General features: G+C 36.0%; 1 protein-coding gene across 4 annotated transcripts in view; it reads left to right on the top strand.

Annotated features, from left to right (window-relative positions):
- The window catches only part of ULK4 (unc-51 like kinase 4), a 603,320-nt gene that overhangs the window by 167,188 nt on the left and 410,881 nt on the right, over positions 1–25,251 (top strand). For all 4 annotated transcript variants that reach the window (XM_038570533.1, XM_038570534.1, XM_038570535.1 and 1 more), the window contains one exon: positions 22,560–22,687. In XM_038570533.1, coding sequence (XP_038426461.1) covers positions 22,560–22,687 — 128 coding nt within the window. The remainder of the gene's footprint in view (positions 1–22,559; positions 22,688–25,251) is intronic.

The raw sequence follows: 25,251 nt of genomic DNA, 5'->3' as shown, positions 1-25,251 counted from the left end.
ATATTTCTCATACAAGTTTATAGGTTTGATCAGATCCAAATTAGTTTTTTTTCCCCCCTGAAGATGTTTCATTGGTGGTGTATGTGTTTTTTTTTTTTTTTCTTTTAAAGATTTTATTTATTTATTTGACAGAATGAGAAAGCACAAGCTGGTGGAGCAGCAGTGGCAGAGGAGAAGCAGACTCCCTCCTGAGCAAGGGATCCTGATGTGGGACTCGATCCCAGGACTCTGGGATCATGACCTGAGCAGAAGGCAAATGCTTAATTGACTGAGCCACCTAGGTGCCCAGGTGGTGTGTGTTTTTCATAACAGAATACATACACCGATAACTTGACTCTGCCTTTTCCCATACAAAGAGTGAGCAGTGGCTTCAGTTCCAATCTACCATACTGGTTATAAGTTTCCTCATCTGCTCTCCTCGTAGTGGTTTTAGCAGCCATTAACGATAATTGTTGAGATACATTGTTTTGTTATGGGTGAAAATATCCCGATATTTTAATATTATTGTTCTGACCTCCTGTCTTAATCAAAATTGCTCCATTTTCAAAGAACTCTTATCAATTCTGGTTACCCTGAGGAATGGTTTACATAATAAAAGGCAGGGTAGGTGCTTGATTCACTTATTTACTGGTTTTTAGAATCATGAGTTGGTTTTCCTAGCAGTTTCCAAAGACTCTTTAGGATTGGGACTTTAAAGGATACTTTAGTTCCCTTATGAACTCACAGATTTTAATATTCTGATATGTTTCCATTGTGGGTGATGTTTTCTTCAGTACTGAGAGTGTTACTTCTTTAGCCAGTGGAAGCCTCCACAAGTAGCCTCCTGGGGCTTTTTGTCAGAAATCCAACAGTCTTTACCTTCTTGCGTTCTATTTAGGCTTCTCTTCCATGTTCTCTGCTCTGCATCTGGAACCAGTCATCCCTCCAAAGAGCCCCAGTTCCTCTAGTAGGAAATGGTATTTAGAGACTGTGATATAGGATAGGAGTACTTACTGCTACTGGGTTGGTTATTGTTTCTAGACATTCCCAGCAGCTTGAGCTAGGAAATAACTATTTTAAAAATTACATCTACTGTTCATACTGGTATTTCCAATTTCACTATTTTGCCTAGCTTATTTTATATTGTAATTTTTTCTCAAGTTGAAAATCTTGTTTTCTATTGACATTAACTTAATTTCTTACTTGTTTTATAATATTTATATGTCTCAGAATAACAGTGATATGATTAACAATATGGTTTCTTTTTTTTTTTTTTTAATATTATGGTTTCTGAATACAACCTAAGACTTTTGCGCAATTGTTTTAGTGCTTAGGGTATGTCCAACTAGATGTATAGTCAGATTAGTACGTTGTAAATTCTTTTCAAATAATTCTTTTTTTGTCTTCTTAAGTCACCAACATGATATACCCTTAAGTATCAGTTTCTTTTTGAATCTTTTTAAAAAAAATTTTTTTTTAATTTATTTATGATAGTTACACAGAGAGAGAGAGAGAGGCAGAGACACTGGCAGAGGGAGAAGCAGGCTCCATGCACCGGGAGCCCGACGTGGGATTCAATCCCGGGTCTCCAGGATCGTGCCCTGGGCCAAAGGCAGGCGCCAAACTGCTGCACCACCCAGGGATCCCCAATCAGTTTCTTTTTGATTTGAAGGGATTGCTTTTGAAAAGTTTAATTTTTTTATTATCATGTAAAATGTCCGTATGATTTTATTTATTTATTTATTTTTTAATTTTTAATTTTTTATTTTTGTTCGTATGGTTTTAATGGCAGTTTACAAAGAATCAATTCAGAGGAAACTATTTTCCATATCTGTCCTCTCTACTTGTTTCTTCCTTCCACACTGAATGCAAACATTTTTATTAGTACCTGTTTAAATCTTCTATTTAAAAAAAATCAAATGTAAACAACTATGTCTCTCTCCCTATATCTGTTTATCTTTATATCCATGTATTATATCTATGTATTTATCCCTCTCTATTTATCTCTGTAAGGTTTTTATTAATGTGTTATTTATTTTATAGATATACTGTTTATATTTATCTCTTCATTTTATCTATCTGCCTTCTCCCCAACCACCCCAATGGTTTACATAATAAACCATATATTTGTCTGTGGGTAAAGGGTTAAGAATTATACTTTCATTTAGCTTTCCAGCTTTGTGTTTCTGGAAACCTAAGACCAACCTGTCACCTGTGAAGTTTTTACAGGAGAAATTGGTGCTTGTGGGGTACGAAGTTTCTAATTCAGAGTGACTCCCATACCCACCCAGTGTGGCTCTTTTCTTAGTATGCCTGAGCTGTGGTCATCAGGCTGCAGCCAGAGCAACATCTGAGGCTGCCTTGCCAGCAAGCTCTGTTCCTGAGCAAACTGGTTGAAAATGTGATCTATGGTCCTCTTTTGCATTGATACATCTAATAGACTCTAATGTGACCTCTGGTGGGTGTTGTAGTAGTCTCTCCCTTCTTTAGACTAAAGGACAGCATATGCCATTTTGCACCTTGTGAGTTTTTTTTTTTTTTAGTAATATATTTCAGAGATCATTTCATTGTTCATAGATGGGTTTTGTACATGCCCCTCTCCCTTTTAAAAACCATACTTTGTAGTGGATGCACCACATTTTAGTCAGCTGTTCTCTTGAAAGATGTTCATGTGTTAGGTCTCTTTTCTTACATTATTAGACTAAAATATGTAAAGGGAAACTTGAACAAATTTTAAAAGAAAATATAAGTGGCTATCTTTGTGATCTTGCTGTAGGGAAAGTTTTCTTAAGGCTTAGTATCCAGCATATAAATAATAGCCTGCGTATAAAAAGGAAAAGACAAGACAAAATGAACATAGGATATAAAGAGTTACTTCATAGAAGAAGAAACTAGAATGGTCAATAATGGAAAAGATGCTCACAATGAATGTTGATGAATCAAATGAAGGTTAAAATCAGTTTCATACATTTCAGGTTGACAGAAATGTAAGTCCGACGGTAAGAATTGTTGGTGGAGGTATACCAGTGGAACCCTCCTAAGTAAAGTGATATAATCACTTTGGAGTACAATTTCATACTTTGTAGTAAGGTTGGTTTGCCTCCTCTGTTTTTATCTTATTTTTCTTTCCCTTTGAAGCTCTATGTTCATGTGTTTTGTTTCTTAAATTCCACACATGAGTGTAATTGTGTGGCATTTGTCTTTCTCTGACTGATTTATTTCACTTAGCATAATACCCTCTAGTTCCATCCAGATCATTGCAAATGGCAAGATTTCATTCTTTTTGATGGCTGAGTAATATTCCTGTGTGTGTGTGTGTGTGTGTGTGTGTGTGTGTGTGCGCGCGCGCGCACACACACACACACACAAAACTTCTTCTTTATCCATTCATCTGTTGATGGACATCTGGGGTCTTTCCATAGTTTGGCTCTTGTGGACATTGCTGCTATAAACGTTGGGGTACATGTGCCCCTTCGAATCACTATGTTTGTATCCTTGTGATAAATACCTAGTAGTACAATTGCTGGGTTGTAGGGTCATACTATTTTTAACTTTTTGAGGAACCTCCATACTGTTTTCCTGAGTGGCTGTACCAGTTTGCATTCCCACCAACAGTGTAAGGGAGTTCCCCTTTCTCTGGATCCTTGCTGACATCTGTTTCCTGTCTTCTGCCCATTTCTTGATTTTTTTTTTTCTTTTTGTTCTTAAAGTTTACAGTCTCAGAATTTAGAGGGTTTTAGGAACCCTATCACCTTATTGAAAATAGTATATGGATTATTAAGTCAACAAACTTTGAACATTACCACCTGTGTTTAATGGAAATATTCTGGCAGGTTGGTAACGTGGTACTTTATGATAGACAAGATAGAACGTGATGTAGGACTTCATGGGAGCCGGGGAGTGAGTATCTTCTCTGGTGACAGGCTATGTTATTAGTTGAATTATTGCTTGTTTTGGATTTAAGAAAAAGTGTTCTTATTCTTTTTTATTCTGTCTTAAACATCCCAAAATTAGTCATCTTCTTCAACTTACAGGCCTTCTTGGATGACTGTAGGCATACTGTTTTAGTTAAGAGGTGATTTTGAAGTTAATTAAAAAAACATTTCTTTAAGGAAGTTTAACTTTCAAAAATAATGTTTGCTATCTAAAAGCCTACCAGATATCCCTCTGCCTTTGATTCAGGAAGTATCATTCTATTAAATTCACATATGAATTACACAACTTTCAGTGACAACGTACTCTAGCATTGGGAAAATTATTCTGATTGGAAAGAGTGCTCTGAAAGAAGAGTTGTATTGCTTATATGGATTATTTGTGGAATTTAACACTGGATCTTTTGGTATACTGATGAGATTGGGAAGTTGGCCATAGCTTTTGTGTACACCTTCTTGTTTGTTTGTTTTTTTAAAGATTATTTATTTATTCAGAGAGGAGGGGGGGCAGAGGCAGGGAGAGACACAGGCAGAGGGAGAAGCAGGCTCCATGTAGGGAGCCCGATGTGGGACTCGATCCCAGGTCTCCAGGATCATAACCTGGGCTGCAGGCGGTGCTAAACCCCACCAGGGCTGCCCATGTTTTGGGCTTTTGGCTGAGGTTCATGTTTTGTACTGATGTTTAGGAAGGCCTTAGTGCTTTATTTTGTGGTATAAAAGATATATCAGATTGCTGGTCATTTTGTGCTTATTCAGAGTGGTGCCAACCTGATGCAAGGAGTAGATTTTTAATAAGAGTGTGTGTGTGTGTGTGTGTGTGTAGTTTTTTTTGACTTAAAGTATTTAGCTAAAAATATTTATATGTTTTTTGGCTTGTCCAGATATTCCATATTTGAAACTGTCATTCTGTGATTGATTTTAGATTATAATGTCTTACTGACAGGATATTCAGATGACAGAATCAACATCATAGCCCCTTGCTTATGAATTTTGTAGAAACAGAAAAACTCAAGGGTAAACAGTATTGGGGTAGATTTGGGGAGGAAGAATGCTGCTGCTGTTGTACAGAATTTTCTACCTACTCAGATCTCCTTAAAAAAGGTTTCAAATTATGCCACAAATGCCAGAATATGAATGGGTGCGGTGAAATTGTGAATGGTGGTGTGGGGTCAGCAGCTGTTTGGGAGGTTGTGGAGAGGAGAAGGTGAATTCTGACAGCCCCAGAAACTGGAGAATCCAAGTACTCACCCTCTAATAGAAAAATTCCCCACTCAAAATAGAAAACCTGGCATGCAGTTCTTAGATTAGTCATTGAAAGTTGGGGAGACTTAGGTTCTATTGTGCAGTTGAATATAGAAAGACTAAGGAGACCAGGATGGGAAGAGTAATGTAAGCCCTTTAAGATATTCAGAAATACCCAGGAAAACTCTGTCCTAGGACAGCACTCCATGCTGGACAGACCAGGACTAGAATGCACATTAAATATGGCAAGAACCCTCAGAGAAAAGATGTGGAGGATATCAGGATCAGGTAAAGCAGATCTGGGGAGGCGCTGTGGAGTTTGCTCCAAGAGGCCATATGTGTGAACATTTCAGTTACAACAGGGGAAAGAGCTCTCACATCACAAAAATAACAGTTATCCTGGCCTATCTTCACTGTCCACAGTAGACTGTCCTTCTCAAAAGTATGAGAAAATCCATATAATTCAGACACCATCAAAGCAAAGAGTTTGTGGTAAAAAAAATCCATGAAAAATATAGTGTTAAGAGAGTGTAAAAATATAAGAATAAATGATAATAATATTCCCCTGAGGATCATTAATAAAAACATGACCACATTAGAGGATCATTAATAAAAACATGACCACAAAGCATATGAAAACTTCAAAACTTGACGTTTTAAAAAACTGAAACATACTAGGAAATTTGGAATGGAGGCTATAGAAGAACTGCACATATCAGAAATAGAGTGGAAAACAGAAATGGGCTATAGGAAAGTACAAAAAGGTGACATTATCTCAGCAAAGATTGCAAAAATAAAAGTAGTCATGAAGGTAGTTGAAGACAATTTATAAAGGAACACAAAGGGAAATAGGTACTAACACTTTTGTCATAAAGATAATAGGAATAGAAAAGAGAAAAGTGGAAAAAACAAATTAAAGATGAAAAGCATCTTGCTGAATGTCTTAGATCTAGAGAAGACAAAGATAATCCAACAAACAAAAAAGTGAAAAAAAATCAAATTAAGGGAAAGATGAAAAGCATCTCACTGAAGGTCTTAGGTCTATAGAATACAAAGATACTCTAACACACAAAGAAGAAAATTAAGTCATCGAAACAGAAAAAAATACTAAAAGCTACAATCCAGACCATGTTTTCTTGAATACAAAGAGTACTTAAATGGACAAATCAAAAGGACACACAGTGTATCTAGGAAAATCATTCTACAATAGCAATCAGATGACATTTGAAAGAAAAGTCATTTGAGCATCTAGGCAAAAGGACCTTATATCTCAGCAAGTCACTTATAAGGAAATGACAATTATACTGGCATCGGACATTCCCATAGTGGTGCCACAATTCAGTGGAGAAAGGTATTTAAGATTTTTAAGAAAAGATATTAACCAAGGATTTTATATTCAGTTACATTGGGTCTTTGTTATAAAAACCACAGATAGATGTATGAACATGGAAGAGATTAGTTCCTGTGAGCTCTTCCTGAGGCTTCCGTCAGAGAATGAACTGCAGACAACCAAACAATGTTTGAATAAGCTAAGGCCAAGTGATGAAATGCAGGCTGATAGAATAGTATGTCATTCTAAACCTGTAGTGACTGTCTGCATCCATCCATATGCACACATATGTGTAACTACATGTCTATGTGTGTATATAAATGCATATAAGGATAAAGGGTAAGTATGTGAAAGTTACAGTAAACTAGACATCTGCTTTGTAAATAAATCACGGCTGTGACTTAAAAAAAAAAAAGAAAAGAAGCTTATCATAAAAATTCAGTGTCGTTGTCAGAAAATTGAAAGCATATAAAATTCCTAGAACTCTACTCTGCTGTATTTCAGCTAATCAAGCTTCGAAAACTCACATCAACTTGTTTAAGCTATATAGGTTCAAACATCCGCCTCAGTTATGTTTTTCCTAAGGTACATGACCTCGAATGTACTTCCTAGCTGGATAATCAGTAATGCATCTTTTGGATTTTATATATACTTTGGGGGTTAAAGATTTACACATTAATTTTTAAAGGCATATCATATTTCACAGGTGAGTTTGTTCATACTCACTGGTAAAGAACAGCTTCCTTCTGAGTGTTATTGATTAGAAATACTGCCTTCTGAAAGTTTTTTGCCTTATTAATTTTGACAATAGCCGCTGCCCATCTTTATTTTAGCAATCCAGTTTGAAGTTGTTGTTTCAGATTTCATGTTTTGCCCAAGTAGTACAATAGCAATTAATAATAAGCCAGAAGCTGTAGACCACTGTTATTTGGAAGTACCAAGAAAGATCACTGAGAAATTTTGTGCATGTAAATTTAGAAAAATTTGAATACTAAGCCTACTCAGGTTTTTTTTCTCCTCAGAGTTACTAGGCATACTAACTCAATGGCCTTTAATTAAGCATTTAAAATATGGTAATTTATGCACATCCGTCAGACCATGAGTTTGTATTGTGATATTTTTAGTCCATCTACATTAATAAATGTATTTTGTGAGACATTTTAGTTAGATTCTTGGCTAAACTTTAAGAAAAGTGTAATTCAAAAAAATTTTGAGATTTAATCAGTACATTTTTAATTTCCATCTCTATCAAACAGGAGAAAATTGCGTCAGTGATTTCTCATTGTTTTCCTTGAGGCTATTATCCATTGATGGCCAGGCTGTCCTCATTGATTTTTTTTTTTTTTTTTTTTTAACCTGTGACAGTTGATTGAAGCAGATCAATTTTCTCTCTTGAGATTTTGCAGGAGATAATTTTGAAGTTCTTGACCTCATCATTATTTTTATTCATTTAATAGTTTTTTGTCTTTATGGGATGTATTAGAGGGATGTTTTATCTTTTTGCTGAATTTTGATGGTTTCATTTTGTTTGCTCTGGAAGCTTCATATATTTGGACCAATTTCTATGTTCTGAATATTTCGTCATCTCATCTTCGTTAGATAGATCTGTCCACTGCGAAATCACTGCCGAATACCATTTGATTGTTGGACATAAACTCGTCATGCTGTGGTTGGTTTATAGACCTACACAGCTTTTGCTTTTTTTCCCCCCCCACATGTAATATTTAGGTATGTTGAGCTGAATGTCAAGATGAATTTAAATCAAAGCTGAATACATAGTGGACTGCAAACTGAAATGACCTGAGGTCATTTTTGGTTCTCTAAAGGTAGTTTTGATTATTCATTCTTGGCACTGAATCTTTGCCTGCAGCCTATAATCTTCCCTCCTCAAGTGTTGTAAGACTAATACTGTTCCAGAGGTATGCTGCATGTTGCTCAAGATTAATTATGAAGTCCTGGGCAATTAGTTGTAGGCAGTTCATTCAGACTGCTCATTTTTTCAGAAATGACTAAATGAGAATTTATTTAGGGCATAAGATGTTTTTAGGCCTAGATCCAAAACTGTAGTCTGTAATATATTGCATCTTCTCAAGGGACTCAGAGTTACTATGTTACAAACAAATCTAGTATACAATTTCTTTTGTTTTTGGTGTTATAGTTTGTCTAGTTTTTTCCCCCCGATTAAAATCATAAATTATTTTAGTTTTGCAAGATTGTCAGTAATGGCTGCATCTACTACATCAAGAAGAAATACAATAGATCTCATCACTTACTTGTGGACGTTTCTCTGTTTTAAAATTATGGCTATTACTGTATGAATTTTTTTTTTGTGCCTGGAAAGTTTCATCTTTCATTATATACTTAAGCCATATTTCACTCATCTTTCCTCTGTAACAAACTACTTCAAAACGTAGTGGCTTACACAAGGACAGTAATTCATTTTGCTCACAAATCTGTAATTCCGGCAAGGCTGTGTTAGCTGGAAAGATTGAGTGGGGTTGGAGAATAAATTTTCCAGATGGCTTATTCATATGAGCAGCAAGTTGGTGCTAGCCATTCAGTGGGCACCCACTGGGGCTGTGGGCTGAGAGCCTCGTTTGCTTTCCATGTGGGCCTCTGAAGGTTGGTTGGGCTTCCTCACAGTGTGGTGGCTGGGTTCCAAGAGTGTTCTGAGAGAGGTGCTTGGGTGGCACAATGGGTTGAACATCCAACTCTTGATTTCAGCTTGGGTTATAATCTTGGGGTCATGGGGTTGAGTGTCATGTTGGACCCTACACCCAACATGGCATCTGCTTGAGTTTCTCCTCTCTCACTCTGCCTGCACCACCCACCCCTAAAATAAATAAAAACAAACAAACATCTCCTGAGAGAACCATGTGGAGGCCACATGGCCTTTTCTGCAGTCAAATGCTCTACCTCAGAGCTATACCCCCTCTCACATTGCCTTTTCTGACCTGGCTCTGGAAGTCATGTAGTACCACTTTTACCACCTCCTCTGCCCGAGCGCATTGCTAGCATTTGCCATGAAAGAAGACGATGAAACTGGATATAGTCTTTGCTACAGTTATGATTTACTTAAGAAATCCCCTGTTTGGGGATGTTACAATTGTTTCTTGTTATTGTGTCAGGTAAACAATACCACCAATGAACATTCTTGTACTTAAAGCTCATTTGTTCATCACTTTGTTAGGATAAACTTTTTGAGTTGTAAGAGTTGTGTCAGAAAAAAGAACATTTTTAAGGGCTTTGAGAAATAACTCACTTTTCTCCCAGTTGAAGTAAAGGTTGAACACTTATTTTCATATGGGCTATATTTAAGGTTTATCCATTTATCCATGACCAACACTAGCTGCCATCCATTTTCATCTTTGCTGGTTTGCTTTGCAATAAAATGGAATCTTATTCTTCTGAAATTTGCATTTCTTTCCCTACTAGTGAGAGTAGATGATTTATTTCTTTGTTAGGCAGATTAGAGTTCTTTTATCAGTTGTTTGCTAGTTCATGTGTTTTTTAACTGGAGTGTTCATGAATTTTTTATTGATAAGTGATTTATACATATTTGACATACTTTTCCAAAGATTATGCATTTATTTTGACAGATGTATAGTATTGTAAGGCTGTTCTCCCCCCTTTACTTAAATTTAAATTTTTAATGACACTTTTGGAGTCTTTCTAATGTTAAGTAGAAAAGTAAGAATTTCAATAAATGAATTGTCTGTTCTTTATCTTTTATTTGCTAAAGTCTTAAATATACCTCTGGTTGTTTTTCCCTTTCTATTGTTTTATTTATATTTCCCATACACATTTCAAAAATTTAGTTCTTGCAGCACTTTAGGATATGTTTTAGTAATTGTATGGAAAATACATTTAGTGTTTTTAGTTATTTTAGTATTTTTAAGTGGACAAAAGCCTTCAATCATTGAGTGTAATCATCTCCATTTTATTTTGAAGTTGAGGAAACAGAATCCTAAAGAGGTTATTATGTCAAGGAATGTGGCATTTGTAGTCAGTTTTGTTTGGCTCCAGATTTCAAGTTCTTTCCCAGTTAGTATATTATGCTGCCATTCCAGTTTTTCAAGATTTTTGTTATTACTCAATCAAAAGCTTTGGCTTTCTTTGGTAGGTCATACATTTCTCTCAAGTTTTTTCTTAAATGGTTTGTATTTTTACTGTTCTTTATCAAAGGGTCATGACCTAGTTATTGAAGCTTTTTCATGACCTAGTAGAGTGAAAACTATGGCGTTTTCAGTTTTATCTAGCTCCTTTACTAGGTACTTGGAAAAGAAAAGGAAAACACTAATTAGATTTTTGGCATAATGCTTTTGGATTTGAATGCATAAATGCTAAATCTATGAGTATGCATGGGTGGCTCAGTAGTTGAATGTCTGTCTTCAGCTCAAGGTGTGATCCCTGGGTCCCAGGATCGAGTCCCACATCAGGCTCTCTGCAAGGAGCCTACTTCTCCCTCTGCCTTTGTCTCTGTTTCTCTCTCTCTCTGTCTCTCATGAATGAATAAATAAAATCTTTAAAAAAAAAATTAAATGTTTAAAATATAAGGAGATGCATTTTAATATACATAAAAGTCTTTAGGAAGAGTTTTCATCACTTGTAATGTTGTATTTTCTTTAAGTTAATACACATTTTCATTTTCTTGATTTCTTACTATTTATAATAAAGTCTTATGTTATATTCTTTGTCAGGGAGTTAAATCTACCTAAATATAGATTTCCTTTGTTCATTGCCATGAATCCTTTTTAGTTCCTAAAGTTAGAATAAGGGATGTGGTATCTTGTTCCTTTAAGTTAGAATAAGGGATGTGGTATCTTGTTCATAAAACTTTGGATAGCTTTAAAGTAATACTAGACTGTTTAGAAAGGTTCTCCTAAATTGTCATTTGTGTTCATTTTATTTGCTCTAAACTCAGAGTTAGAAATTTAGATACAATGAAAAGATGAATAATAACAAGTGTTGGGAAGGATATGGAAATGCAACTTTCTTTATTAGTGATGAATAAATTAGTACAACCACTGTGGAAAATAATTTAACAGCCTCTATTTAAAGCTAAAGAGGTGCCTAGTTCTTAGCTGTTCTGCTCTCAGGTTCATATCCAAGAGAAGTAGATACGTATGTTATTTGTTCACAAAAAGCCACATGAGAATGTCCATAGCAGCTTTTTAAAAAAATATATTATTTAAAAAAATTTTTTTAAAGATTTTATTTATTCATGAGAGACACACAGAGAGTGAGAGAGGCAGAGAACACAGGCAGAGGGAGGAGCAGGCTCCACGCAGGGAGCCCGATGTGGGACTCGATCCTGGGACTCCTGGGCATGACCGCTGAGTCACCCGGGCTGCCCCCATAGCAGCTTTACTCCAGTAGTCCCAAACGCCAAACAATGTAAATGTTTAACAATAGAATGGATTTGTATATTATTCTGTGTTCACATAGAATATTATACATCAGTAAAATATGAACTGCTACTCAATATGTGCACATAACACAACTTTTGTACCATCACATCAAAGCCAGGCAATGGGAATTTTTTTACTTTTTTTGTGTATCTTTGCTGTATCCCTTTTTTCTTTATTTTGTTTTTCAGAAAGCCAGCATTTTGACTTATTTATATTTTACCATTTTTCTCAATTTTCTAACTCACTACCCCTCTGCTTGCATCTTTATTCTCTTTGATTTTCTTCATTTTTATTTTTTTTTTGTTCACATATTTTTTGTTCTTTCATTTTCATTTACAAATGTATGTACTGATTGTTATTTTCTTCTGACAACTATTCTAAATGTATCCATCCCATAAGTTCTGATACATAGTGTTTTTAGCATATATTTAAGTTTTTCAATTTTGGCTTATATTTTTCTATTACCTCAGGGCTTTTTAAAATAGTGTTTTAAAAATTTCCAGGTGCAAGGATCTTTTGGATTATTGGTGCTTTTATTAATGTCTAGTTTTATCATGTGATGCTAATAAAAATTACCTTTTCTTCTTGAGCTATTCCAAAAAATAGAGAAAAGAAATTTCCAAATTCATTCTATGAGTTTCAACATTACCCTTAAAACAAAACCGGATAAAAACATTACAAAAAAAGAACTACAGGCCAATATACCTGATGAACATAGATGTAAAAATCTCAACAAAATATTAGCAACTGAATCTAACAATACAATAAAAAAATCATTCCCCACAAACAAATGGGATTTATTCCAGGGATGCAAGGATGGTTTATTATTCACAAATCAATCAACATGATACATCACATTAACAAGAAAAAGGATAAAACCATATGCTCATCTAATAGACACAGAAAAAGCCCTTGACAGAGCATGACATTCATTCATGATTAAAAACCTTCAACAGAATAGATTTAGAAGAAACAGCTCAATATAAAAGCCCTGAGGTATATATGAAAAACCCATGGCTAACATCATACTCAATGGTGAGAAGCCAAGACCTTTTCCTCTAAGATCAGGAACAAGACAGGATGTCACTCTCACCACTTATATTCAGCATAGTACTGGAAATCCTAGCCATAGCAATCAGACAAGCAAAAGAAGTAAAAGACATACAAATCAGTAAGTAAGAAGTAAAACTTTCACTATTGTAGATGACATGGTACTATATATAGAAAACCTCAGGGTTCTACTAAGAAACTACTAGAACTAGTAAATGAACTCAGTAAGGTCACTGGATACAAAATATGCTAATAATAAAGTAGCAGAGAAATTAAGAAAAATCCCATTTTCAGGTGCACTCAAAATCATAAAATACCTAGAAGAAACTTACCTAAAGAGGTAAAAGACTTTCACTTAAAACACAAAGAAATGGAAAGAAAGATATTCCATGCTCATGAATTAGAAGAATTAATATTTTAAAAATGAAGGAGCCTCGGTGTCCATCGAAAGATGAATGGATCAAGAAGATGTGGTCTATGTATACACTGGAATATTCCTCAGCCATTAGAAACGACAAATACCCACCATTTGCTTCAACGTGGATGGAAATGGAGGGTATTATGCTGAGTGAAGTAAGTCAATCGGAGAAGGACAAACATTATATGTTCTCATTCATTTGGGGAATATAAATAATAGTGAAAGGGAATAGAAGGGAAGGGGGAAGAAATGTGTGGGAAATATCAGAAAGGGAGACAGAACATAAAGACTCCTAACTCTGGGAAACGAACTAGGGGTGGTAGAAGGGGAGGAGGGCGAGGGGTGGGGGTGAATGGGTGACGGGCACTGAGGGGGGCACTTGATGGGATGAGCACTGGGTGTTATTTTGTATGTTAGCAAATTGAACACCAATAAAAAATAAATTTATTAAAAAATAATAAAAATGCCCATATTACCCAAAGTAATGCACAGATTTATTGCAATCCATATAAAAATACCAACACACTTTTCACAGAACTAGAACAAATAATCCTAAAATTTGTATGGAATTACAGAAGACCCCCAAAAGCCCAAGGCAATCTTGAAAAAGAAGAACAAAAATGGTGGTATCGCAATCCCAGATTTCAAGATATACTACAAAGCTGTAGTAATCCAACCAGTGTGGTACTGACACAAAAATAAGCACACAGATCAATGGAACAGAATAAAGAGTCCAGAAATAAACTTGTGCTTTCATGGTCAATCTATGACAGCAGAGGCAAGAATATACAATGGGGAAAGAGAGTCTCTAACAAATGGTGCTGGGAAAACTGGAGCACTTTCTTACACCATACACAAAAATAAACTCAAAATGGATTAAGAATCTGTGAGATCTGAAACCATAAGAGTCCTAAAAGAAAACAGTAATTTTTATGATATTGGCCATAGAAACATGCTTTTAAGATCTGTCTCTTCAAACAAGGGAAACAAAAGCAAAGTAAATTATTGGGATTACACCAAAATAAGAAGCTTTTTCACGGCAAAAGATACCATCAACAAAACAAAAAGGCAACTTACTGAATAATGGAAGATATTTGCAAATGTTGTAGTCAGTAAGGGGATAATATAAAAAAATATATAAAGAACTTATGTAACTCAACACCCAAACCTCCAAATCTAATTAAAAATGGCAGAGGACCTAAAAAAGACATTTTTTCAAGGAATACCTACAGATGGCTAACAGTCCCATGAAAAGATGGCTCATTACTCATCATCAGGGAAATGGAAATCAAAACCACGATGAGATATCACCATTTGCCTGTCATAATGACTAGAATAGAAAAGACTAGATAACAAATGTTGGTGGGGATGTGAAGAAAAAGGAATCCTTGTGCACTGTTGGTGAGGATGTAAACTGGAGCAGCCACTGTGGAAAACAGTAAAGAGATTCCTCAAAAAGTTAAATATAAAATTAACATCTCATAATTTCACACCTGGATATTTACCCAAAGAAAATGAAAATACTAATTCAAATGATAATGCATCTTTGTTTATTGAAGCATTTTTTACTACAGCTAAGATATGGGAGCACCCCAAGTATCCATTGATAGATGAATGGATAAAGATGATGTCACACACACAGAAATATTACTCAGCCATAAAAAAGGAATGAGATCTTGCCATTTGTAACAACATGGATGGATTTTAGAGTGAAATAAGTCAGAGAAAGACAAATACCATCTGATTTCACTCATATGTGGAATTTAAGAAAAGAAACAAATGAAGAAACAGACACAAATATTCTTTTTTCTTAATAATTTTTTTTTGGTGTTCAATTTGCCAACATACAGAATAACACCCAGTGCTTGTCAAGAGCCCCCCTCAGTGCCCACCAACCAGTCACCCCCACCCCCCCTGCCCTCCTCCCCTTCCACCACCTCTAGTTCGTTTCCCAGAGTTAGGAGTCTTCCATGTTCTGTCTCCCTTTCTGATATTTCCCGACTCATTTTTTTTTTCCTTTCCCCTTTATTCCCTTTCACTATTATTTACATTCCCCAAATGAATGAGACCATACAATATTTGTCCTTCTCCGATTGACTTGTTTCACTCAGCATAATACCCTCCAGTTCCATCCACGTCGAAGCAAATGGTGGGTATTTGTCATTTCTAATGGCTGAGGAATATTCCATTGTATACATAGACCACATCTTCTTTATCCATTCATCTTTCGATGGACACCGAGGCTCCTTCCACAGTTTGGCTATTGTGGACATTGCTGCTAGAAACATCGGGGTGCAGGTGTCCCGGCGTTTCATTGCATCTGTATCTTTGGGGTAAATCCCCAGCAGTACAATTGCTGGGTCGTAGGGCAGGTCTATTTTTAACTCTTTGAGGAACTTCCACACAGTTTTCCAGAGTGGCTGCACCAGTTCACATTCCCACCAAAAGTGCAAGAGGGTTCCCCTTTCTCCACATCCTCTCCAACATTTGTGGTTTCCTGCCTTGTTAATTTGCCCCATTCTCATTGGTGTGAGGTGGTATCTCATTGTGGTTTTGATTTGTGTTTCCCTGATGGCAAGTGATGCAGAGCATTTTCTCATGTGCTTGTTGGCCAGAGATACAAATATTCTTAAATATAGAAAACAAACTGGTGGTTGTCAGAGGGGAGGTTGGTGGGGGAGAGGTGAAATCTAGAAACAGTGTATTTTATGGTTTAAAATAATCTGACTTTTTATATGGTCAGTTTAAAGAAGCATTTTATGTTTAAGGAAAAGGTACATTTTCTGTTAGCTAAGTGTAAAGTTGGATATATACCCATAACATCTAATCTGTTGTTTACGTCATTAAGTCTTTTATATTCTCACTTATTTTTGCTCTCTTGACAGTCTTGGGCAGAGAGTCGTGTGATAAACTCTGTTGCTTCTTACATCTTCTATAGTTACCACTTTGTAAGAGTGGTTATGTTATTTAAGGCATAGCATTCATTATTCATTACTGTCAAGTGTTTGTTTCGAATGGTGGCCTTTAGCATTAAAAAGTATTCCTCCTCTTATTCTTTTTGGCCTAAATTCTGCCTTGTGTATTGGGAAGAGTCATTATCCAATTCTTTGTGTAATAGGAACACAAACACATTTTCTGCTATTTTTATTTGCCTGATATCTCTCTCTCTCTCTGTCTCTGTCTCTCTGTCTCTCACTTTTTATCATTTCTAACATTTATATACAATGCAATTTACATTTTGGAGTACTTCTGTGAATTAACACATGCATAGACCCTTTCACTACCACCACAAGAAGGATACAGAACAGCTGTAGCATCTGAAAAAATAACTTTGTGATACTCCATTTTTATGCAAACCACCTCCCACCCCATTCCCTGGCAATTACTGATGTCTTCTCTGCCCCAAAGCTTTACCTTTTCTAAAATGTTATGTACATAGAACTATATCGTATGTAGTTTTTGAGAGGTCTTTTTTTACTTAATGCTGTTGAAATTCATCCATGTTGTGATTATCAGGTCGTTTGTTTGTTTAAGCTTTTGATGTGATGGGCATTATCATTATCTTTTGAAATTTTATTTTTAATTTTATTTCTTAAAGATTTTATTTATTCATGAGAGACACACAGAGAGAGGCAGAGACCTAGGCAGAGGGAGAAGCAGGCTCCCTGTGGGGAGCCTGACTGGGGAACTCAATCCCAGGACCCCAGGATCATGACCTGAGCTGAAGGCAGATGTTCAACCACTGAGCCACCCAGGCGTCCCTTCATGATCTTTTTTTAAAATTTAAATTCAATTAAAATATAATGTATTATTAGCTTCAGAGGTAGGGGTCACTGATTCATCAGTCTTTTTTTTTTATTTTAAAGATTTATTTATTTATTTATGATAGAGAGAAGCAGAGACACAAGCAGAGGGAGAAGCAGGCTCCATCCTGGGAGCCTGACGTGGGATTCGATCCCGAGTCTCCAGGATTGTGCCCTGGGCCAAAGGCAGGCGCTAAACCGCTGCGCCACCCAGGGATCCCCTCATCAGTCTTATATAACACCTAGTGCTCATTACATCATGTATCCTCCTCATTGCCCATCATCCAGTTATCCCATCTCTCAACCCCGTTCCCTTCAGCAATTCTCAGTTTATTTCCTATGATTAAGAGTCTTTTATGGTTTGTCTTCCTCTCTGATTTTGTCTCGTTTTTCCTTTTTATTTTATTTTATTTTTTTTTAGTCTTTTTTTTCAATTTTCACTTATTTATGATAGAGAGAGAGAGAGAGGCAGAGACACAGGCAGAGGGATAAGCAGGCTCCATGCACCGGGATGCCCGATGTGGGATTCGATCCCGGGTCTCCAGGATCGCGCCCTGGGCCAAAGGCAGGCGCCAAACCGCTGCGCCACCCAGGGATCCCTCGTTTTTCCTTTTTAATACTGAGTACTATTCCATTATGTAGATATACCATGGTGTATATACCCATGTACCCATTCAAGGACATATGGGTCATTTCCATTTCTTGACTGTTATGAAAAATGTTGCTGTCAACTTTCATGTGTAAGTTTTTCTGTGAACATATATTTTTGTTTCGCTAGAATAAATACTTAGAAGTGCAAGTGCAATAGGGATGCCTGGGTGGCTCAGCAGTTAAGTGTCTGCCTTCTGGCTCAGGGTGTGATCCTGGAGTACTGGGATTGAGTCCTACATCGGGCTTCCTGCATGGATCCTGCTTCTCCCTTTGCCTGTGTCTCTGCCTCTCTCTCTCTCTCTCTCTGTTTTTCATGAATAAATAAATAAAAAAATTTTAAAGTGCAATATCTGCATTATATATGATTAGGTGTGTGTTTAACAATTTTTTATTAAACTGCCAAGCTATTTTCAAGAGTAACTGTACCATTTTCTACCAGCAATGTATATAGAATTCTAGTTCCACACGCTAGTCATTTTTCAGTTAGTCATTCTAATAATTGCGCAGTGTCTCCTTGTGATTTTAATTTGCATTATTGTAATGATTGTGACATTGAGCATCCTCTCGTGTTTATGTAAATCTCTGTATGTGTTCTTTGGTGAAATATTGGTTTAAATATTTTGTCTATTAAAAATATTTTTTCTTAACATTGAGTTTTAAGAATTCTTTGTGTATTCCAGTTACAAATATTTTATGCTACTATCTGGCTTGTCTTTTCTTACATTGTCTTCTATAGAGGATAATTTTAATATTCATGAAGTTCAGTTCACCAGTCATTTCTTTTATTAATTGTGCTTTGGTGTTATATCTAAAACTTTTTCTAACCTAAGGTCATGAAGATTTTCTGTTCTGTTTTCTTTTAAGAACTTTATAGTTTGACATTTTCTATTCAGTTGTATGATTCATTTGTATGATTGTAATTTTTGTATATGGTGCATAGTATGGAATGAAGTAAAAAAAATTTTTTTATTTGTGGACATCCAGTCATTACAGCACTACTTATGGAAAAGACTGTACTTTATCCTAAGTTCCCTTTGCAACTATTTTGTTTTAAAAGATTTTATTTACTTATTCATAAGAGACACACAGAGAGAGGCAGAGATACAGGCAGAGGGAGAAGCAGACTCCCTGCAGGGAGCCTGATATGGGATTCGATCCCAGGACCCTGGGATCATGACATGAGCCAAAGGCAGATGCTCAACCAGGTTCTACCTCCCCACCCCCCGCCTTTACAGCTTTGTCCTAAACTAATTGACTCTTTCTGAATTCTCTTTCCTTGGTCTTTGTATCTGTCATTTTGTCAATACCACATTGTTTTGATCACTGTAGGTTTTTTAAATGTGTTAAAATAATTGCGTGATTCTATCATTCCTCCCCCTCAAACTGTTTTGCTCATGAGTTCCTTTGTCTTTCCATATAAATTTTATGATCAGCTTGTTTATATCTACAAAAAAATCCTGCTGAGATTTTTTTGATTGGAATTGCATTAAATCTGTAGGTCAGTTTAGGGGAAAATTGGCATATTAACTATCTTGAGTTTTTTAATAGATGAACATGAAATGCCTCCATTTATTTATGTCTTTAATGTTTTTTCTTTTATAATTGTTGTATAGTTTTCAGTTTGCTGATTATCCACAAATTTTATTAGGTTTATACCTGTATTTCTTTTGTTGTTGTTGTTAGAGTTATTGAAAAGTGATACTTAAAAAAAAATTTGTTTTCTAAAATTGTTCCTTGTGGGTGTATAGAAATACACCAGATCTTGCTAAACTTATTTGTAAGATGTAGAAGCCTTTTTGTAGCTTCCTTAGGATTTTCTACATAGATAATCATAACCTCTGAGAATATTTCTTCTATTACAGTATGAATGATTTTTTTCTTATTTTTCTTCCTCAACCATGGCAATGACTTTCGGTCAAATACTGAATTATGAGTCCTGGGAATGGACATGCTTGTTTAATTCCCAGTCTTACTGGGGAAGCATCAAATGTTTCCCTATAGTATGATGTTAGCTGCAATTTTTCTCTAGATAGTCTTTTATAGTTGGAAGTTCCCTTCTATCCTTTGGTGGGTTTTAATCATGAATGGATGTTGGATTTTGTCAAATGCTTTTTCATTATCTATTAATATGATCATGTGTTTTTTTTATTTAATCTGCTGAATTACATTGGTCAATATTGAACCAGTCTTGGATTTCTGCAATAAACTCTACTTGATGGTGATCTTTTTAAAATACTTTTTATGTATTGTTGGACTCAATTTTGGTTAGCTCAAAATTCAGCAGACTTTAATTACATTACTGTCTGTTTTTAGATTGTATTCCAATGCATCAGGTATTCTGTTCATTTTTTTCTCATAAAAGAGTTCTCTGCTGGAGTCTTCTGACCAACTCCATTATGGTTAGGCTCTCTCTGTACTTGGTTATAGCTATCATCTGGAACATGATTCCCTTTATCTCTTTCCTGCGTTCAGTATTTTCTATTTTCTTGGTTTATTTTTTCAGGGTGAGTGTTGGGGGCTATATAGAGGAGTGGTGGTATGATAAGTGATTTTGGAAAGATAATAAATAGCCAGATCATGAAGGGTCTTGTAAGTCATGATAAGGGTTCATTTCAGGGGTTGCAGCAACTACTGAGAATATTTGGTAGGTGAATAACATAATCTTCTTTGCTGTTGGAGAAGATCACTGTGGCTATGACTTGTGGGATAGATAGAAGAAAGCAAAGTGAGCTAAAACATGTTATAGTAATTCTGGGAAAAATATAATGGTGCTTTTAAATATAAGGCAACATTAGTGGGATATTACTTTCACAGTAATTGGGGATCAATTGGACATGGGAGGAGGGAGGAGTCGAGGAAGGTGCTCAGGTTTTTTAAGTTTGGTCTTAAACTGATGATCCTCAGAGGGTGAGTATCATATATATATAGGGTAGGTTCTGAGTTGAGTGTTGGACATGCAGTTGAAAGGCTTGCAATATACCCCTTCACTCACATTTAGCAAATGTTGCATTTTACCATGGTTGATTTATAGTGTCTTTCTTTTATGGTGTGTGTGTGTCCAATTTGAGAAGAGTTTGCAGACCTGATGCCCCTTTACTTTTTTTTTTTTTTATATGCCCCTTTACTTATAATTACTTCACTGAATATTCCCGAAAAAAGCCATGGGTTTAAAAAGCTAACATTTATTTAACATTAGTAATTACTCTACAGACCTTATTCAGGTTTTGCAATTGTCCTGGTAATGTTCTTTTATGTGACACAAAGTTGCCAGATCTTGAATTGCAGTCGGTTATCATGACTTTTTAGTTTTCTGTAATCAGAAAAGTTTCTCAGTCTAAGGCTAGCGGATCTTTGAGTGGTTTTGTAATTACATCTTTGTATGTGTGGTGGTTGGTGTTAGTGTGGGAAACAGATTTGTAATCATCATGGTCCTTGGGTCCAGGGTATAAATTAGAATGGGAATTGATTGTGGAGAAATGGGTTTCTACTGTCTACGTACTGGAAAGGTGGAAACAGATCTATTACTCAAAGATCCTGTAGTGTTGATTCATTTTTTAAAATCCAGGTGATGAATTAGCTTGATAATTTAGTTCCAGGAACTAGATGAGACTCCTGCATAAATGGATGTATATAGATATATCTCCATCCTTAATAAAAAGCATATGCCTGATGATGTAAATTCTTCCTGTTTGGCAACTTAGCACCCAGTGTAAAAGGACTGTGACGTGGCCAAAAATTTGAACTGCTTACATTTGCCTTGAACATAACTGTGTCACTCTTCGGTGCTTGCTTCTCTTAAGGACTGTTGAGAACTTCTACTCTTGCTCTCTGTAGCTATCTTGCTAACAATACAGTTGTCTATTCCTGCCTGCTTACATTCATTGACTCTGTGTGTGTATGTGTATGTGTTGCATTTCCTTTTTGCATATCAATAGGCACCTGAAACAATGTCCAGTCTGTTAGAAGGGAACATAATGCTAATCTTATTATGCATTCCTCTGTGTTGTATTATGCCTCTAGTTAAAGAACGTTATAGAAATATAGGTTTTTCTTTTAAGTCATATTGAGTATTCTTATATCAGTAGACCTTAGATGTGTAAACTAGAGACGTGTTTTCTGTATAATACACAGGTTTGTGCAGAGGTTCATGTGTACATGCAGTTGTTACTTCCAGTTCCAGTTATTTATTGTCACATTTTAATTGTGACAATAGGTTGTTAGTGGGTTAGGTTGTTGAGTGGTTAAGAAGCAGGCTTTGTTGTTCCACTGACCTTGATTTCAGTCCAACTTTTTGAATTGGTTAACTTTTCAAAATAGTAATAATATTGGGGCTCCTGTGTGGCTCAGCTGATTAAACATCTGCCTTCGGCTCAGGTTGTAATCCTGGGGTTCTGGGATCAAGCTCTTCATCAGGTTCCCTGCTCAGCAAGAAGTCTGCTTCTCCTTCTCCCTCTATACCCACCCCTGCCCCCGTTCATGTGCTCTTTCTCTCAAATGGATGAATAAAATCTTTTAAAAAAGTGAGATAATATTGTCCACTTGTTACAGCTAGTTTTCAGGTTTAAGTGAGATAATACATACTAAATTTTAGTATAGAGTCTGGCACAAATTAAGAATGCAAAGACAGTATCTGGTATTATTATTTTTTTTGCTACCTGTGTAGTTATTATACACGACTAACCCTGATAGTTGACTGCTCTATTCATTTCATGTTTTCTCAAAATATATTTTCATATCTTACAGGATTTTGTCTCTACAATTATCCGTTTACTTGACAGCCCCTCAACTTCCATTAGAGCAAAAGCCTTCCTGGTTCTTTTATATATTTTGATTCATAACCACGAGATGTTGCTGCTCAGCTGCCAAGCAAGGTATGATTTTCTCTGATATGATTTCATCAATAACATCAGTTTGGAACCTGTTTTATTAGTAGTATTTCTTGGCTTCTGTGTACCTAACATTGAAATTTTTTCCCCTAGACTTTTCTAAGGGTTTAATTTTCCACATAAAACCTCAGCTGAGAAGTACTGAGGACCCGGAGAAGACTTCTGGAGCTGAAGCAGGGTAGTGGGAAATAGCCAGAGGTCCCTAGATCTGATGACAGTCCAAGGCAGGGTATTAAAGTTCTGGTTTGCATTCTTTGGGAGGCATTTGGGAGGCATTCTTGACTGGTGGTTTGGCCATAGTTTTCACTTTTGTAAGATTCTGGAATGAGCAGCTAGAAGCCCAGCAGAACAGTCTAGTGAAGTGTAGAGGAAGAAGCAGGGAGAAGTTTCTGGACTGGTTGTAGGTTGGGAAGGTTTCACTCTCCGTGGGTTCCACCTACCTTCTCTAAAAGGAGAAGCTGTCTGACACACCACAGATTCTCTTCATGCTCTGGTGCTTTTGATTAACATCTGGACTGTCTGGTCCATGTGAAATTACAACCCAGAGGAGCCTTGAGTATATGGTTGACTGTCTCTTGATCTAGTTTTTTACTTATTGAAGAATACTGAGGAGACCCTAGAATTGCTGAGATTATCTAGATTACAGATTGGAAGACTTTTTCCTGTAAATAGAGAGTGAATATTTTAGGATTTATGGGTTAAGAGGCAAAATGTGGCTGTTTATACATGTGTAACCAAGAAAAAAACAAATTTCCACAATTTTTTTATTGATGAATGTGCTTCTATAAAGAGAGAAAACAAACATACAGAGTTTTAAAATGACCATAGTAAAAATATACTAATAAATGAGGACTTTTTTTTTTTTTTTTGGTAATACAGGTCTGAAAATGAGAAGAACAGAATTTTTTTTTTCTGAGGGAGAGATAACATTTTGCTTAAATAGGGGTCAAAATTTGTGTCATCCTCATCAAATCAGTTGTAAATGTCTATGTCAGTGCTGATTCCTAGCTTAATTTTGTGTATCTGATCTTTGAAAATGTCTTTTCTTATAGATAGGTACTGTCATATACCAATATTAGTTCATGAGCGTGTGATCTTAGTTGAACATATTCATTACTTGGAAGGCATTTGTGGGATTCTATTAGATTCTTCCTTGATTTTTGCCTTTTAGCATGTCGTTATGTCACAGGCTAATCAGAACTAAGTGAAGGGTATATAGAAGCTCCTACAGAGCCTTCTTTCTTTTCACATCTTAGGGATCATTGTCGAGCTTTGTTTTATATCCAGTGTCTTGAAAACTGATGTTTCATGTATTTTGTAGTTGTGTTTTTTTAGCTTTTTATTTAAATTCTATTTAGTTAACATATAGTGTGTTATTAGTTTCAGGGGTAAAATTTAGTGTTTTATCAGTTGCATACAACACCCAGTGCTCATTACTTAAAGTGCTCTCCGTAGTGCCCATCAGCTAATTCATCCCCCCTCTCCCACCCTCCCCTCTAGCAACCTTCAGTTTGTTTCCCAGATTTAAGAGTCTCTGATGATTTGTCTCCATCTCTGTTTTCTTCTTACTTCATTTTTCCTTCCCTTCCCCTATGTTCATGTGTTTTGTTTCTTAAATTCTACATATAAGTGAAATCATATGATATTTGTGTCTCTGACTTATTTCACTTAGCATAATGCCCTCTAGTTCCACCCACATTGTTGCAAATGGCAAGATTTCATTCTTTTTTGATGGTTGAGTAATATTCCATTGTATATAGACACCATGTTTTCTTTATCCATTCATCTGTTGATGGACATCTGGGCTCTTGCCATAGTTTGGCTCTTGTGGATGTTGCTGCTATGAACATTGGGGTACATGTGTACCTTTGAATCACTACATCTATAACTTTGGGGTAAATGCCCAGTAGAGAAATTGCTGGGTCATAGGGTAGCTCTATTTTTAACTTTCTGAGGAACCTCCACATTGTCTTCCAGACTGGCTATACCAGCTTACATTTCCACCAACAGCATAAGAGTGTTCCCTTTCTCCACATCCTTGTCAACATCTGTTGTTTTCTGAGTTGTTCATTTTAGCCATTTGACAGGTATGAGGTGTATCTCTATGTCATTTTTATTTGTATTTCCCTGATGCTGAGGGATGTTGAGCATTTTTTCATGTGTCTGTTGGCCATGTGTAGGTCTTCTTTGGAGAAACGTCTGTTCATGCCTTCTGCCCATTTCTTAATTGGATTGTTTGCTTTCTGGGTGTTGAGTTTGGTAAGTTCTTTATAGATTTTGGATACTAGACCATTATCTGATAAGACATTTGCAAATATCTTTTCCCATTCCATAGGTTGTTTTTTAGTTTTAAAATTGAAATTTAAAAACTTCAATATTACACTGTGTCCTTTGGTGTGCAAAAGCTTTTTACCCTGATGAAGTCTCAAGAATTCATTTTTTACTTTTGTTTCCCTTGCCTTGGGAGATGTGTCTAGCAAGAAGTTGCTGTGGCTGAGTTCAAAGAGGTTGTTGCCTGTGTTCTCCTTTAGGATTTTGAGGGTTCCTGT

Source organism: Canis lupus, chromosome 23, assembly GCF_011100685.1.
Source record: "Canis lupus familiaris isolate Mischka breed German Shepherd chromosome 23, alternate assembly UU_Cfam_GSD_1.0, whole genome shotgun sequence".
Lineage (NCBI taxonomy): Eukaryota > Metazoa > Chordata > Mammalia > Carnivora > Canidae > Canis > Canis lupus.
The sequence above is the reverse complement of the archived record's forward strand: the minus strand, read 5'-3'. Positions and strand labels throughout refer to the sequence as shown.